Source organism: Saccopteryx bilineata, chromosome 12, assembly GCF_036850765.1.
Source record: "Saccopteryx bilineata isolate mSacBil1 chromosome 12, mSacBil1_pri_phased_curated, whole genome shotgun sequence".
Taxonomy (NCBI): domain Eukaryota; kingdom Metazoa; phylum Chordata; class Mammalia; order Chiroptera; family Emballonuridae; genus Saccopteryx; species Saccopteryx bilineata.
The window spans coordinates 5430311-5446979 of NC_089501.1; the positions used below are offsets into that span (position 1 = coordinate 5430311).

Sequence of the window (16669 nt, forward strand, 5' to 3'; positions counted from 1 at the left end):
AAGCATAACCCAAATAGTTTCAGGGGGAAGAAGGGTGGTAGCATTTATTGGCAGCACCTGCACATTGCTGGTGACTGACTACATTAGTCCAGAGCACAGCTATTTCCCAGCTTTGTGTGACTGCATTTTGGCAGCTAGAACCTTTGAACCTATGTGGCTTCCAGGTTGCCCTTATTTATTAAACTATTCATAATTTTAAGTAGTGCCGATAAAAGCCCTAAGATATACAATTCTTTTGAAATATTAAAAAGAAACCATGGCATAAACCATATTTCTTTTGTTTCATATTTAAATGTCACTTTTCGAACTATGAAAAATGAAGAAAAGTTAATAACCTGTATTGCTTGTAAGTTATGCATATCTGCTTCAAATTTTTCTCCCAGTTCTCCTCTCAGGCGTTCAAGGGCATCCATTTCCTGTTCTTCTTCTTCCTCACTCATCACTTCCTCATCTTTTGGAAATTCCTCTTCAAGAATATTGTCGATATCATCTTCTTCTTCAGGCTCATCTTCACTAATTTCTTCATCTTCTCTAGCACCCTAATGAAGAGAATATTCCCTTTTACTATTCTTATAAAATATAAAACAAATGACACTGCTAACTAATCATCAGTAATATTTTGTAAAATTAGGTATTAGTTGGTAGGCATGGCAACATTCATCCCATAACAGTAAAACTTTAAGTATCTGGCATCAAGAAATTTAATACCTTTAAGACTCTGACACTATACTGATTCCATAAATAAGTACATAGAAAAGGTATTAAATACTATTTATATCTATGGTTGTCAGAATGTTATGTTTTTGAAGGTCTTCAGTACAAATATTTAATGTACCCCAAAGAGTCTAAAGCATTCACTGTCTGTGTTTTGTTGGACCAGATCAGTTTCCTCAACTGCAAAATAGTAATAATAAAAGTACCTACCTCACAAGGTTGTTGGGGACATTAAAGTTAATGTACAGTGTGTCCGTAAAGTCATGGTGCACTTTTGACCGGTCACAGAAAAACAACAAAAGACGATAGAAATGTGAAATCTGCACCAAATAAAAGGAGAAACTCTCCCAGTTTCATACCTATTCAGTGTAGTTCGATGTGGGCTCACGCACAGATTTTTTAGGGCTCCTTAGGTAGCTATCCCATATAGCCTCTACAGACTCATCACTGACTGATGGCCTACCAGAACGGGGTTTCTCCACCAAACTGCTGGTTTCCTTCAACTGCTTATCCCACCAAGTAACGTTATTCCTATGTGGTGGCGCTTCATTATAAATGTGCTGATATTCATGTTGCACTTTGGTCATGGATTCAAATTTAGCGAGCCACAGAACACACTGAACTTTCCTCTGTACCATCCACATCTCAACTGGCATGGCCATGGGCTGCTCCGCTGTATACACGATATTACGCCATCATCTGTGCATGTGCACATGCTGCCACATCATCCTACAGAAACTGGGAGGGGTTTTCCTTTTATTCCATGCAGATTTCACATTTCTATCATCTTTTGTTGCTTTCCTGTGACCTGTCAAAAGTGTGCCATGACTTTACGAACACACTGTATATAAAGCCCTTAGAAAAGTGGTGCATAGTAAGCATGCAAATGATACTTATTATTGTTATTATTATACCTATTCTTGTACTTGGAATACAGAACTGTACTAATAGAAAAGTGCATGCCCCCTAGGAGGTTACAGCTTATCTGGGTGAACAACAACAACAAAATAATAATACATAAGTGATTACTAAAATTGTGACAGAGTTTTAAAGTGGTGTTGTATAGACTTTAAGTGCTATAGTTCAGTTTGCAAAATACTGAGCTTCATAACATTGATCCTTCTGCACTGCCTCCAAACTCTGCTCCCTAAAGTATTCCTTGTCTCAGAGCACTGCCTTCCAGCTCGAAATCTGAAAGTTACCCTGACGCCTTGTGCTTCATGTCTGCACATCCAGTTTCCACGGACTGTTGTCTGAAGTAATGCTCATCCTTTCCAGTCTCTCTCCACTGTCTGCTCTCTCATCTCTTGCCTGCAGTCTTCTGATTAGCTTGTTAGTGCCTAACTAATTTCGGGGTCGGAAACCTATGGCTCGCGAGCCAGATGTGGCTCTTTTGATGGCTGCATCTGGCTCACAGACAAATCTTTAATAAAAAAATAATGTTAAAAATATAAAACATTCTCATGTATTACAATCCATTCATTTCCTACCGCTCATGTTCATGGTTGCGGGTGGCTGGAGCCAATCACAGCTGTCCTCTGGGACAACACCAAATTTTTATTGGATAATGAGTAATGTACACAGGTCGTTGTGAGATCAGGAAGTAAACTTCCCTTCTTTTAATCAAGTAGTCAGCTAGCTAATTGCAGAAACCTTTTTGACAAAGATTGCTAAAAGAAAAAAAGATGAGGAGTATCGTACTTTTCAGCAGGAATGGACAGAGGAATGCGCCTTTGTGGAGAGAGCAGGTTCTGCAGTGTGTCTAATATGCAATGATAAAGTTGCATCGATGAAACGGTCAAATATAAAGCGGCACTCTGACACACGCCTTACTACATTTGCATTGAAATATCCAGCAGGGGACAGCAGGAAGAAAGCATGTCAAGAGCTACTGTGCAGAGAGCAAGCTAGTCAGCAGCAACTCTGTGTTTGGACCCAACAAGGTGACTGGAATTTGACTAGCTTTGCTGGTGCTTTAGCAATTGTGAGAAACGGAAAGCCATTCACAGATGGGGAGTATGCCAAAACATTCATGCTTGATGTTGCCAGTGAACTTTTTGACGACTTTTCAGATAAAGACAAGATAATCAAACAAATAAAAGACACGCCTCTGTCGACAAGAACTGTTCACGATCGTACTAACATGATGGCAAATCAAATTGAGGCAACAAAGTGAAGGACATAAATGCAGCACCATTCTTTTCTCTTGCTTTGGATGAGCCAACAGATGTAAGCCATTTATTCCAGTTCAGTGTGATTGCAAAGTATGCTGTTGGTGACACACTATGTGAGGAAAGTCTTGCTTTTTTGTCTATGAAAGAGACAAGAGGGGAGGATTTATTCGTTTTTCACTGAGTTTGCTAAAGAAAAAAAATCTACTGATGCATAAACTTATTTCGGTGTGTACTGATGGTGCTCCGTGCATGGTGGGGAAAAACAGAGGATTCGTAGTGCTTCTTCGTGAACATGAAAAGAGACTCATCCTAAGTTTTCACTGCATCCTACATCAGGAGGCGCTTTGTGCTCAGATGTGTGGCGAGCAGCTTGGTGAGGTGATGTCGTGGTCATTCAGGTGGTCAACTTTATTGTTGCCCGAGCTTTAAATGATTGCCAGTATAAAACACTGCTGGATGAAGTTGGGAATAATTATCCTGGTCTGCTTCTGTGCAGCAATGTGTGTTGGTTGTCAAGAGGGAAGGTGCTCAGCATTTCGCGGCTTGTCTGAGTGAAATCCAGACTTTTCTTGAAATGAAAAACGTTGAGCATCTGAGTTAGCTAACACTGAATGGCTCCTGAAGTTCTACTATCTCATAGACATGACTGAACATGTGAACCAGCTCAATGTGAAAATGCAAGGCATTGGAAATACAGTCTTATCCCTTCAACAAGCAGTGTTTGCATTTGAAAACAAGCTGGAGCTCTTTATGGCCGACATTGAAACTGGTCATTTACTACACTTTGAAAAACTGGGAGAGTTTAAAGATGCATGCACAGCAAGTGACCCTGCTCAACATCTTGACCTCCAGCAGCTAGCGGGCTTCATATCTAATCTCCTTCAGTCATTCAAAGCACGCTTTGGAGAATTTCGTGAGTGTACTCCTTTTTTTAAGTTTATCACCCATCCACACGAGTGTGCAGTGCACAGCGCCGACCTGAGTTACATCCCCGGTGTCTCCATCAGAGATTTTGAGCTACAAGCTGCTGACCTGAAGGCCTCAGACATGTGGGTGAATAAGTTCAAGTCACTGAATGAAGATTTGGAAAGACTTGCATGACAGCGAGCAGAGTTGGCGAGCAAACACAAGTGGGGAGAAATGAAAAAATTTTAACCCACAGACCAGCGGATTGTCAAAACTTGGAATGCGCTTCCCGTCACATACCACACACTGCAGCATGTGAGTGCTGTATTAGCAATGTTTGGCTCTACATATGCATGTGAGCAGTCTTTCTTACATCTAAAGAACTTTAAGACCAACCTATGATCACATTTAATGGATGGAAGTCTCAATGCCTGCATGAAGCTTAACCTCACCACGAATCAACCAGACTACAAAGCCATCAGCAAAACCATGCAGCCCCAGAAGTAGCATTAATGGTAAGAAGTACTTTATTCATCATTGGTTAGCAACAGCATAACAACATTATTAAAAAGAATTCGGAGGCCCTGGCCAGTTGGCTCAGTGGTAGAGCGTCGGGCTGGTGTGCAGAAGTCCCAGGTTCGATTCCCGGCCAGGGCACACAGGAGAAGCACCCATCTGCTTCTCCACCCCTCCCCCTCTCCTTCCTCTCTGTCTCTCTCTTCCCCTCCCACAGCCAAGGCTCCATTGGAGCAAAGATGACCCGAGCGCTGGGGATGGCTTCTTGGCCTCTGCCTCAGGCGCTAGAGTGACTCTGGTCGCAACAGAGCGATGCCCCAGATGGGCAGAGCATCGCCCCCTGGTGGGCAGAGCATTGCCCCCTGGTGGGCATGCCAGGTGGATCCCGGTCGGGCGCATGCAGGAGTCTGTCTGACTGTCTCCCAGTTTCCAGCTTCAGAAAAATACAAAAAAAGAAAAAAAAGAAAAAAAAGAAAAAGAATTTGGAGACTTATTGTACTTTAAAAGTGTTGGTCTTACATAAAATGCACACATTTACTTGTATTTAGTGTTAAACATATTGTATGGCTCTCATGGAATTACATTTTAAAACATGTGGCGCTCATGGCTCTCTCAGCCAAAAAGGATCCCGACCCCTGAATTAGATCCTAGTTCCTTTAAAACAGGGGTTGGGAATCTTTTTGGCTGAGAGAGCCATAAACGCCACATATTTTAAAATGTAATTCTGTGAGAGCCATACAACAGCCCGTGTACCTTATGCATTATCCAATAAAAATTTGGTGTTGTCCTGGAGGACAGCTGTGATTGGCTCCAGCCACCTGCAACCATGAACATGAGTGGTAGAAAATGAATGGATTGTAATACATGAGAATGTTTTGTATTTTTAACATTATTACTTTTTTTTATTAAAGATTTGTCTGTGAGCCAGATGCAGCCATCAAAAGAGCCACATCTGGATTGTGAGCCATAGGTTCCCGACCCCTGCTTTAAAAGATGCCTAGAGCTGGCATTTCAACCTGAAAGTGCAGGGAGGAAGATGAGAGAGAGGATAAGGGCCCACTCCTTCTCTGTGTCTATATACTCCTTTCTTTACAAAAGGAGCTTGGTAATGGGATAGTGTTTCTCAGTTCTGGCTTTTCTTTTTTTTTAATTTAAACTTTGAAATCAGTTGGTCTTTTTACTACTTTTCCTTTTTTCTTATACTTTGACAATTTTTAATCCTGAGATTTGATTTTTCAAGGATTTTGTCAGTGTGGTAGGATGAGCTTGTACTACCCTGTTTCCCTGAAAATAAGACTGTCCTGTATTAATTTTTGCTCCTAAAGACGTGCTAAATCTTATTTTCAAGGGAGGCCTTACTTTTGGGGAAACAGGGTACCAGTTCAGGACATTATAGTTTCAGGTGAACTTGTGCTCACCTCAGTACCTAAGGTATGGATCTGTTAACTACTTACCTGGGACAGTGTCTCAAACTCTGCTTACTTGCTGCCCTGGCTCGCTGCCCTGGCTCCCAGTCCTGGCTCTGCCTGGCTTTTTCCTGCCGGTGGGCGCTCCACACTTTATAGAAGGGACACAACACCAGAGAAGGAGCCAGTGGGTAAGAAGAGAGCCAAGATTATGAAGCGAGGAATAAGAGCAGAAGCAGGCCGACAAGGAAGTGGAAGGTATGTAATGCAAACCTCAAGATGAAGGGGGTTGGCTTATACAAGATTCTTTAGTCACACCTGGAGACTAAAGTTCCACATGATGGTGACATTTTCCTATGAAATTGCAAGTAGTCACCTTGAGATGAAGTGATTTCTAATGTTAAAATGTTTTATTTTCTGCTATAAAGTCAGACAGTAAAGGCAATGATTTTTGTTTAAGGGTGAGAAGACAACCCCGTGTAGGGCTTTATCTGCATATGGTCCCCCAATTATTTATAAAATGATGAGTCATGGAGCTGCTCATTCTGTACAAAGAGGCAGTGGTTGGTCAATTTTATTGATCTTTTCAAAGAACTAGCTCTTTGTTGTATTAATTTTTTCTATAGTTTTTGTTCTCTACTTCATTTATTTTGCTCTAATTTTTACTATTTCCTTTCTTCTGCTGACTTTGGGTTATCTTTGTTCTTCTTTTTAGTTCCTGCAGGTTGTGGTGTTAGGTTGTTTACTTGGGATCTCTTTTGTTTCATGATATAAGCCTGTAAGGATATAAATTTCCCTCTTATTATTGCTTTTGCTACATCCCAGAAATTTTGATATGTCATGTTGTCATTTCCATTTGTCTGGATATATCTTTTAATCTCTGATTTTATTTCTTCTTTGACCAGTCATTTTTTAGAAGTATGTTGTTTAATTTCCACATTTTTGTGGGTTTCTTTACTTCCTTATTACAGTTGAATTCTAATTTCAAAGCCTTATGATCAGAAAATATGCTTGGTATAATTTCAATCTTCCTGAATTTGTTGATATTAGTTTTGTGGCCCAACATATGGTCTATCCTTGAGAATGTTTCATGCACACTGGAGAAGAATGTATAATTTGACTTTTTGATATGAAATGTTCTATAAATATTTATTATGTCCATTTGGTCCAGAGTGTTGTTTAAGGTGGAACAAAGATGGTGACAGAGTAGGCAGATGTTCCAACTGCCACCTCCCAGGACCAAATTGGATTACAACTTAATTTAAAAACAATCACCTTGAAAACCCAACTTTGGACTAAAATAAGAGGAATCTATAACCAAGGATCACCCAAGAAGCCACACCAAGACTGGTAGGAAGGGCAGAGACGTGGAAAGGGTTGCTCTGCTCCCAGGAGCGAGTGGCGGTTGAGGGTTGAGAGGGACTCTCACTGCAGAAAGGTTGGCCCTGAGACATGTGGTTGCTCAGCCCTAGGTCTGGAGCCTCAGCCTAGAGCCTCAGAGCCTAGAAGAGGCATCCAGATCATTTAGCTGTGAAAAGAGCTAGGTTTCTGTCTGTGAGAAAGAGGCAGAGCTCTCAGACACAGACTCCATCTTAAAGGACCTGTGCAGAAAACTTTGTTCACAGCCACTTACTCGGGACTCTGGCAGGGGAGAGCTGAGAGAACTGGAGTTATGTGAGGAGAGTGTAAAGTTGGAGGCCCAGGGAGAGACACTGTATGTGATGGCCACCAGAAGCCCTGTGCTGAGTCATTCTCCAGTTCTGCAGCGGCCATCTTTCTTGGGTGGAGCAATCCCCTCTGAATGGCATCAGCCTGGGGAAAAGCAGCTGTTCCACCCTCGGGAGTTTCTCTTACCCCAGTCATGGCTACGGGTTGCTCTGAGAGGCCAAGAAGCAGGGGGCGCATTAGTGACTCAGTTTTCTGGTGTTGAAACCAGAGCTTCCTCCCACACTCTCCCAAATCTATGACTGGTGCTTCCACCTCATGGGAGACTCAGTTGAAACTGTTGCAAGAGAGGGAAAATCATACCTCTGGGTCTCAGAGGCCACACCCACTGGACTCCTGGGGCCACATCCTATTGAGAACTATGAAAAAAGTCTGGATAGACTGACACCTGGGGCCAAGGGGTAGAGCCACACCCACCACCCTTCCTAATCCATGAATTGCTGCAGGCTCTAGACTCTAGCAGAGGTTTTTTCAGTGGCTGAACCCAACAAGCAGCCAGCAGACAGAGGCTGCAGAAGATGGGACTCAGGGAAACTTGGCTGTTTGAGTGGACTTTCCCCCAGGCCCAGTGTGAATATAAGCTAGCCTAGGTGTGCAGCTTGGTATTTCTACATACACCTGGGCCTAGCAGAGGCAGCCACAAATTCTGGATTGCTTGTAGCTCCAAGAAGGTTTCTGAGGGCAGTCACGGGCAGTGTCTCCCACTGGTCTTTGCTGGGTTCGTGCTAAGGAGGCCCAGGGCTGAAACATCCAGGGGCCAACTGTGGAAAGCATCAGTTCAGGACCTAACAACCCTTGCTAGAGTGGTATCTGAAGGAAAAGCTCATCACACCTGGCTCAGTTGAGGTGAGTTCCACTCTCTGTGACCAGCACCGGCACAGTGGCTCATGTGCATCAGATATGGTGGAGCTTCACAGTCAGCCGGCCTGGGCTCTGGATATTCTGTCCTTCTAGGCTAGATTCCACAGGGGGAAGGGAGAGAGGCTTGGAGCATGGACATTTAATGTGTAGGTTCTTGTGAATCTATTGTTGGATCTGGTTGAGGGGCTTAGCCACCTTCGGGAGGGGCACAGTCAGCCCCAGGAGAAAACTCTCTCAGTCTTCCTCCCTGAGACTGGGGGCTCATCAGCTCAAAGAACTTCTGCAGAGGGGACTGTCGGCCACACTTGGTCTGAACCTGCTGCTCACCTTGTTGTGGAGAAATAAAATTTGAGTATCAGCAGTGGCTGAGGGATCAGGCTCTAGAGTAGGGGCCACATTCCCCGTACTGAGCTCTTGACCAAGAGACCCCTGAAGTAGGGGGTCCTACAAATATTGTATTCATCACCTCAGCTACCTTAACTCACCAAGTGTGCAACCTGTAGAGGGGTTGGTTGGGTGAAGCCAGTCTGAGCCCACACTACAGTCTTACTACAGAAGACTCTGGGAAGATCAGGCAACTGTAAGAGGTGGAGGAGCAGCTGAAAAGTAGAAACAAATCTTACAGAGCTTGGGGCTTTTACAGAGCTGCTGTCATCTCTAAGGAGAAGGAAGTTGATCCTTATACAAAGGTTGGCCCTTCCCACAGTACACAGACACAGAAACAGCAAAAAGAGCAGTAGCTGCAGACTGGTAGCCCACAGCAGGTTCAAACAACAGCTGACACCAACCCAAGAAGAACTAGAGCCAACACTACTGGTAGTGGGTGGCAGACAGCACCAACCCTAGACTCAACTACCTACACAGACTGTTGTTTAAGGCTCATATTTCTTTTTTATTTTATTTATTTTTTATTTTATTTTTTTAATGGGACAACATCAATAAATCAGGATACATATATTCAAAGATAACATGTCCAGGTTATCTTGTCGTTCAATTATGTTGCATACCCATCACCCAAAGTCAGATTGTCCCAGAGGACAATCCACCTTCTATCTAGTTTTCTTTGTGCCCCTCCCCCTCCCCCTTTCCCTCTCCCTCTCCCCCCTCCCCCCATAACCACCACACTCTTATCAATGTCTCTTAGTCTCACTTTTATGTCCCACCTACGTATGGAATAATGCAGTTCCTGGTTTTTTCTGATTTACTTATTTCACTTCGTATAATGTTATCAAGATCCCACCATTTTGCTGTAAATGATCCGATGTCATCATTTCTTATGGTTGAGTAGTATTCCATAGTGTATATGTGCCACATCTTCTTTATCCAGTCATCTATTGATGGGCTTTTTGGTTGTTTCCATGTCCTTGCCACTGTGAACAATGCTGCAATGAACATGGGGCTACATGTGTCTTTACGTATCAATGTTTCTGAGTTTTTGGGGTATATACCCAGTAGAGGGATTGCTAGGTCATAAGGTAGTTCTATTTTCAGTTTTTTGAGGAACCACCATACTTTCTTCCATAATGGTTGACTACTTTACATTCCCACCAACAGTGTATGAGGGTTCTTTTTTCTCCACAGCCTCTCCAACATTTGCTATTACCTGTCTTGTTAATAATAGGGCTCATGGCCTGACCTGTGGTGGTGCAGTGGATAAAGTGTTGACCTAAAAATGCTGAGGTCGCTGGTTCTAAACCCTGGGCTTGCCTGGTCAAGGCACATATGGGAGTTGATGCTTCCGGCTCCTCCCCCCTTCTCTCTCTCTGTCTCTCTCTCCTCTTTAAAAATGAATAAATAAATAAAAACGCTACGGAAAGAGAGGAAAAGATATAATTCCTTTAAAAAAATAATAGGGCTCATATTTCTTTATTGATTTTATGTTTAGATGATCTAGCTAAAGCCGTCAATGATATGTTGAAATCTCCAAGTATGATTGTGTTTTTGTCTGTTTCTATTTTTAGATCAGTTAGTAGATGTCTTATATATTTAGGTGTTCCCTGGTTCTGTGTCTTCAAGTCAGCATTATCAGTTATGAGTATGGCTATACCTGCTTTTCTTTGGATATTATTTGCTTGGAGAATCATTTTCCAACCTTTCACTTTGAATCTACTTTTGTCCTTGCAGCTTAGATGTCTCTTGAAGGCAACATATAGTTGGGTTTTGCTTTCTGATCCAATCTGTTGTGTGTCTCTTTATTGGTGAGCTCAGTCCATTTACCTTTAGGGTAATTATTGACACTTGAGGATTTCCTATAGCTATTTTATGTTTTGTTTTCTGGTAGCTCTATGTCTTATTTGGTTCTTCTGTTTTTGGCTTCTGTCAGTTGTTTTGTTTGCTGGTATTCCATACTTCTTTCCTCTGTTTCTTTTTTTTTAAAGCTGTGTGTTTCAGTAGTGGCTTTTTTTTGTGGGTGGTTACCATTAGGTTATTAAGAGAAAAATGTTCATATGTACAATAGTCCTTTGTCTTATGAATGCTCCTGCACTGCACCCTCCTTTGCTACTGCAGGTCTTTATCTTCTTCCCTTTTATGTTATTGTAGTTTTTATTGTGACATTGTGGGAATTTTTACTTGTAGTTTTGATTTGTTTTGTTTTCTGTGTCTGGTTGAATAACCCCCTTGAGTATTTCCTGCAGTCAAGGTTTTATGGTGATACATTCCTTCAGCTTCTTATGTCTGTAAAAGTTTTTATTTCTCCTTCATATTTGAAGGATAACTTTGATGAATATATTATTATTGGCTGGTAATCCCTCTCTTTCAGTACTTTGAATATTTGGGTCCACTCTCTTCTGACTTATAGAGTTTCCGCAGAGAAGTCTGATGACAACCTAATGGGCTTCCCTTTATATGTTGTGGTCTTCTTTTTCCTAGGTGTCTTGAGGACTCTTTCTTTGTCATTTATTTTTGACAGTTTTATTACAATGCATCTTGGAGTAGGTCTGTTTGGGTTGAGGTAACTCAGCATTCTGTTTGTTTCTTGGATTTAAGGCTCTAACTCTTCCAAACCAATTATTTGTTTGAATAGGCTCTCCATTCCCTTCTCTGTCCCTTCTTCTTCTGGTATACCCATTACTCTTATATTGCTCTTTCTTATGGAGTCAGACAATTCTTATAGAGCTCTCAGTTTTTTTTAATTCATGCATATCTCTCCTCTTCACTCTGTAGCAGCTCTAGTTGCCTATCTTCAATGTCACTGATTCTTACCTGTATCTGGTTTGTTCTGTTAGCTAAACTTGCTATTCAGTCTTCAGTTCTTCTATTGAGCTCCTCATCTGTGTTTAAAAAGTTTCAATCTCCTTGGTGAAGCATTTGTTTTGTTTTTTAATTTGTTTTCTGAGCTCTTTAAGTTGCCTATTGGTGTCTTCTCACATCTCATTGAGTATTTCCAGAACTTCCATTTTATTTTTTATTTATTCATTTTTTAAAGAAAGAGAGAGAGAGGGAGAGAGAGAGAGAAGGGTTGGGGAGCAGGAAGCATCAACTCCCATATGTGCCTTGACCGGGCAAGCCCAGGGTTTCGAACTGGTGACCTCAACATTCCAGGTTAATGTTTTATCCACTGCACCACCACAGGGCAAGCCAGAACTTCCATTTTAAATTTTCTATAATTTAACTCCAATGTTTCCATGTGATTAAGATTTTGTTCTGGAGATTTTTCATTTTTTTCTGAACTACGTCTCTGTCTTGTGTAGCCATGGTATTCAATGTATTCTTCTTTGATGGCAGGTGAGAGTTGTGTTGTTACCATGCTCAACAAAACCTAACCCTAACAAAACAAAACCTAACAAGAAAAAATGAAAAATTAAAATAAAGATACAATAAGAAATACAAAAATTTAAAACATTATGACAAGAAGAAAAACCACAGAAAAACATGGAAAGCAAACAAAAAATCAAAAACAAAACACTCACAAAATATAATAATAAAAAATATAAAAATTAGAGAAAATGAAGTTCAAAAGAGAAAAAAATAAGAAAATAAGGTAAAAAGCAGGGGAAAAAGGAAAAGTAAATTTTGGTTTTGAGAAGTTTCTTCCCATAAGTGCTGCTGTATTATAACTTTTAGCTCTGTGAAATTCCTGGACTATCCTCTGCTGAGATGTAGCTATCACAATGATGTAGGTGGGGCCGCAGGTGCATTAGTGGGTAAGGCATGTTGTGAAGGCTTTATGGCTTCAGGTTTCTGGCTTTCTGGCTCTAGCAATAGCGATCCAGATATGAAGCACCTCTGTTCTTTAGGGAGAGAGTGGCTCTGGAGAGCTAGCTGTGGGCTTTGTCTCTGCCACTGTAGCTACCATAAGGTGAGGGAGGCAGGATCTGGGAGGCTGGGGGCTGCATTTTAGTTTTCTTTATCTCTGCCAAGTGTGGGCTGCAGGCAGACTACAAGAACACTGTCCATGACCCCAAGCTCTGGCCACTTTGGTTTACCTCCCCTTCCGCTCCTTTATCTCACCACTTCTCCTGGCAGAGGGAGACTCAGTCACTCAAAGTTTCCCTCTTTGTACTACTCAGAAAAAATCCAGAGAGCCCGAACCTCCTTTCTCCCTATAGTCCAGCAGATAAAAAAAGAAAGCCCAGTCACTCCAGGTTTGTCTCCTCTCCTCTTCAAAACCTACCACCAATGCATTTTATCTTCTGCCTCCCTTTCATCCCATCCCACCTTTAGTCCATTTGGTGTGTGGATCTGTCAGGTAAGCCTGTGAGCCCAGCTGGGGTTCCTTTGCTATATTATTTGTTCAATTTGTTGAAATTTTAAGGGGAGAGCTCAGGAGTATCTCTCATGCTGCCATTATTCTGACATTATTCGTTTTAATCTTTCGTTCATCAAAAATCTCAGGAGTTGTCTTCCAAAAGTCAGTTTGTATAAATTAATTGTGTCAGATACATAGCCAATTTTATAAAAGATTATGTCTCAGAAGAGTTAACTTACAAATGCCTACTCAGTTTATAACATGAAATATTGAATCTTTGAATGAAAAACAATAAGAAATCATTCTAATGTTAGTGAATGAAAAAGTTATAAATTAAAAACCTTTAAAATTTATTCGGAAAACTAATTCACTTAGGAAAAAGAAATTTTAATTAAAGAATACAAAGAAGGGAGATTAAAGTATTATTAATTGGGGAGACTAGGTATTATTAAAATTTCCCAGCCCTAGCCGGTTGGCTCAGTGGTAGAGCATCGGCCTGGCGTGCGGAAGTCCCAGGTTCGATTCCCAGCCAGGGCACACAGGAGAAGTGCCCATCTGCTTCTCCACCCCTCCCCCTCTCCTTCCTCTCTGTCTCTCTCTTCCCCTCCCGCAGCGAGGCTCCATTGGAGCAAAGTTTGCCCGGGGACTGAGGATGGCTCCGTGGCCTCTGTCTCAGGCGCTAGAGTAGCTCTGGTCGCAACAGAGCGATGCCCTGGATGGGCAGAGCATCACCCCCTGGTGGGCATGCCAGGTGGATCCCAGTTAGGCTCATGCGGGAGTCTGTCTGACTGCCTCCCGTTTCCAGCTTCAGAAAAATACAACCCCCCCCCAAAAAAAATTTTTTCCCACTTTAAAATGGTTCAGAGACATTAAAGTACTGCTCAATGTTGTACAATATCAACAAAACTGTAAATTTAGTGCCTACTATGCTTCAACACTATGTTAGGCACTGTGTAGCTATCAATGAACAAATTCATAAAGAAATGGAGAGATTATACCAGTTTAGGTCAATTTCATCCCAAAGTCTGTAATCCTTTGATAATAGGTCCCTGAGACATTTCAGGTGATTATTAAGGGAACCACCAGGGACTCCCAAAGGCTAAAGGTGGTTAACGTGTGGTTGAATTCAGGTTAGGATGTTTGTCTTTTTGGTTCTAAACATTAGCATGACTCCTTCAACAGAGTAGAATTTCAAAATGCACTTGTTCAGGGTATGAGTTTTCAAATGAGGTCAGAGACTTCTGTAAATTCTGTTCATGGCTCTCTATTTGTCTGAAGTGGTGTCAGGCACGGAGCGAGTGCACAATTAAGTTTTGTTGATGCACTGACTGGATGAATGAAGATCAAAACAATGAAGAGAAGTGTTCTTATTCCTGAGATGGTGCCATAACTTTTCCAGCCTGATGGTTTTTAGGTCAATTTTTGGTTGTAAATATTCTGGACAAAGAAATAATTGTTCTGACCCTACTTTTGCAGTGTTTTGATCCATAATTACAATTGTACTGTGTCAGGAGTCTTCTGTATATAAGTTGAGCATATCCACACCAGTGTGATATATGGTTGCAGTGTAGCCAGTCCTATTTTCTGTTATTCTTTTTTGGGGTTATTTTTTAATACAGATGGAAATCAGATTACAGAAGAGTTAGCCTTGAAAAGATATTACGAAGATGCCTTAAGCCAGGAGGAAATGGAAGAAGACAGAGTCTATCTCACTGTTTGTCTTGAGTACAAAGGTTACTTGTAAGCTGAGGGTATAAATATGAGCCTCAGAACTAGCTAGCTGGTCTAGTCACACCTCCTCGTTAGACCTGTCCCCCTGAGTAAGTTTAGCTGTAGTATTTGAGTCAGCAAGGTCAATTTGGGAATAGCTCCTCTCTAAACCAAACAAAATCCACAATCTTCAAGGTTTGTGTTTTTTAGAACTCAGCAGATGGAGAGAAGGAGTTATACTGAGCATCCTGCACTGTATATGACCCAGGGTTCATAGGCTCTGTCCTACTCCAGTCTTTATCTCAAGATAATTTATATTTTAGTTCCTGCTCAGTTTCACAGACTCTCTGTCAGACCTCAGTCCCAAGCTCCCAGCCTGTCTCCTATGGCATGAGCTACAACTGTCAAAGCAAAAGTAAAATTTCAAAAGAAGCATAGTTTAATGAGTTTAATGTAGTATTATATTAGAATATTTAAACATCTCTAGTGGTTTCCTTTCCTTTAAAAGTTTTCATTATTCTGATTTAAAAAATAATGAAAGATCATTGCAAACAGTTATGAAATAATAAAAAGTACAAAAAATAAAAATGATTTACACTCTCACTACTTGCATGCAAACTCCGTATTTCCTTCAAGACTTTTATTCTTTTTTTGAGTTGGCTACTTTTTAAAATTTAATTTATTGTTTACATAGATTCTAGTGTCGCCCTGAATGCATCCCTCCCCTATATTCCCCTCAACATCTCCCTCACCTCCCTCCCTCCTTCCCTTCAGGTTTAGTTCTGTTCATCAGTTCACACTGTTCCTTGGATTCCTCAAATGAGTGAGGTCATATGATATTTTTCTTTCTCTGCCTGGCTTATTTCACTTAACATAATCATTTCCAGGTCCATCTATGTTGTTGCAAAAGGTAATATTTCCTTCTTTTTCATGGCCCCATAGTATTCCATTGTGTATATGTACCACCTTTTTAATCCACTCATCCACTGATGGACACTTGGGCTGTTTCCAGATCTTCCCTATTGTGAACAATACTGCCATAAACATAGGGGTGCATTTCTTTTTTTGAATCAGTCATATGGTGTTCTTGGGATATATTCCTAAAAGTGGGATGGCTGGGTCAAAGGCAGTTCCATTTTCAATTTTTTGAGGAATCTCCACACTGTTTTTCCACACTGGCTACACCAGTCTGCATTCCCACCAGCAGTGCAGGAGGGTTCCCTTTTCTCCACATCCTCGCCAGCACTTATTATGCGTTGTTTTGTTAATGTGCGTCATTCTGACTGGCCCCTCATGACTTTTTTTAATGAATCTTTTTATTTTATACTGTCAGTAAACTTACATACACACACACAAAATGGGTGTCCTGCTTTTTAAAAAATCTCATTTACTTACCTCCTCTTTCTTTTTTTTCTCTTTCTCTGCTATAAGTTCAGCCCTTCTTGCAGCAATCATATCATCCTATTAAAAATAGATATTCAAATTTTAATAGATAATGATGAAATTATTTTCTGTGTATTAATATAACACACACATATCTTATAAACACATATGGGTGTATGTCTATGTTTGTGTGTGTGTACACATGTGTATTTTTCCCCTCAAAGTGGGAATAACATTTGGGTGGAAGGATGCTGAGCTCTCCAAAAAGGTATGCTATTGGCGATTATGTTACTATACATCCTGGTACCATGGGACCGCTTGATCAGCCATTTCCCTTCAGAGGGATAAATAGCTCTTGGAGCCATTCACTCTTCTAGAAACTTTAGAATTCCTTTCAAATTTATTACTTACTAGTTTGCTTTTGGTGAAGAGGTAAATTTTGTACATGGAGGAATAGGGAAAAACTTAGAGGGAATCTGTTGAAAATGTCTGATAATCTTATCAAACTATTAAAATATAAGAGCCTAATAAAACCTAAAAATACATATATAAGTGAGGAAAGCATATGACATATAGTTTGGATA

General features: G+C 41.0%; 1 protein-coding gene across 1 annotated transcript in view; it reads right to left on the minus strand.

The window, feature by feature from the left end:
* The window catches only part of AK9 (adenylate kinase 9), a 178054-nt gene that overhangs the window by 23530 nt on the left and 137855 nt on the right, over positions 1 to 16669 (minus strand). Inside the window, exons 28-29 of the mRNA XM_066247994.1 lie at positions 16098 to 16163; positions 336 to 539 (exon numbers count right to left, since the gene is read on the minus strand). Coding sequence (XP_066104091.1) covers positions 336 to 539; positions 16098 to 16163 — 270 coding nt within the window. The remainder of the gene's footprint in view (positions 1 to 335; positions 540 to 16097; positions 16164 to 16669) is intronic.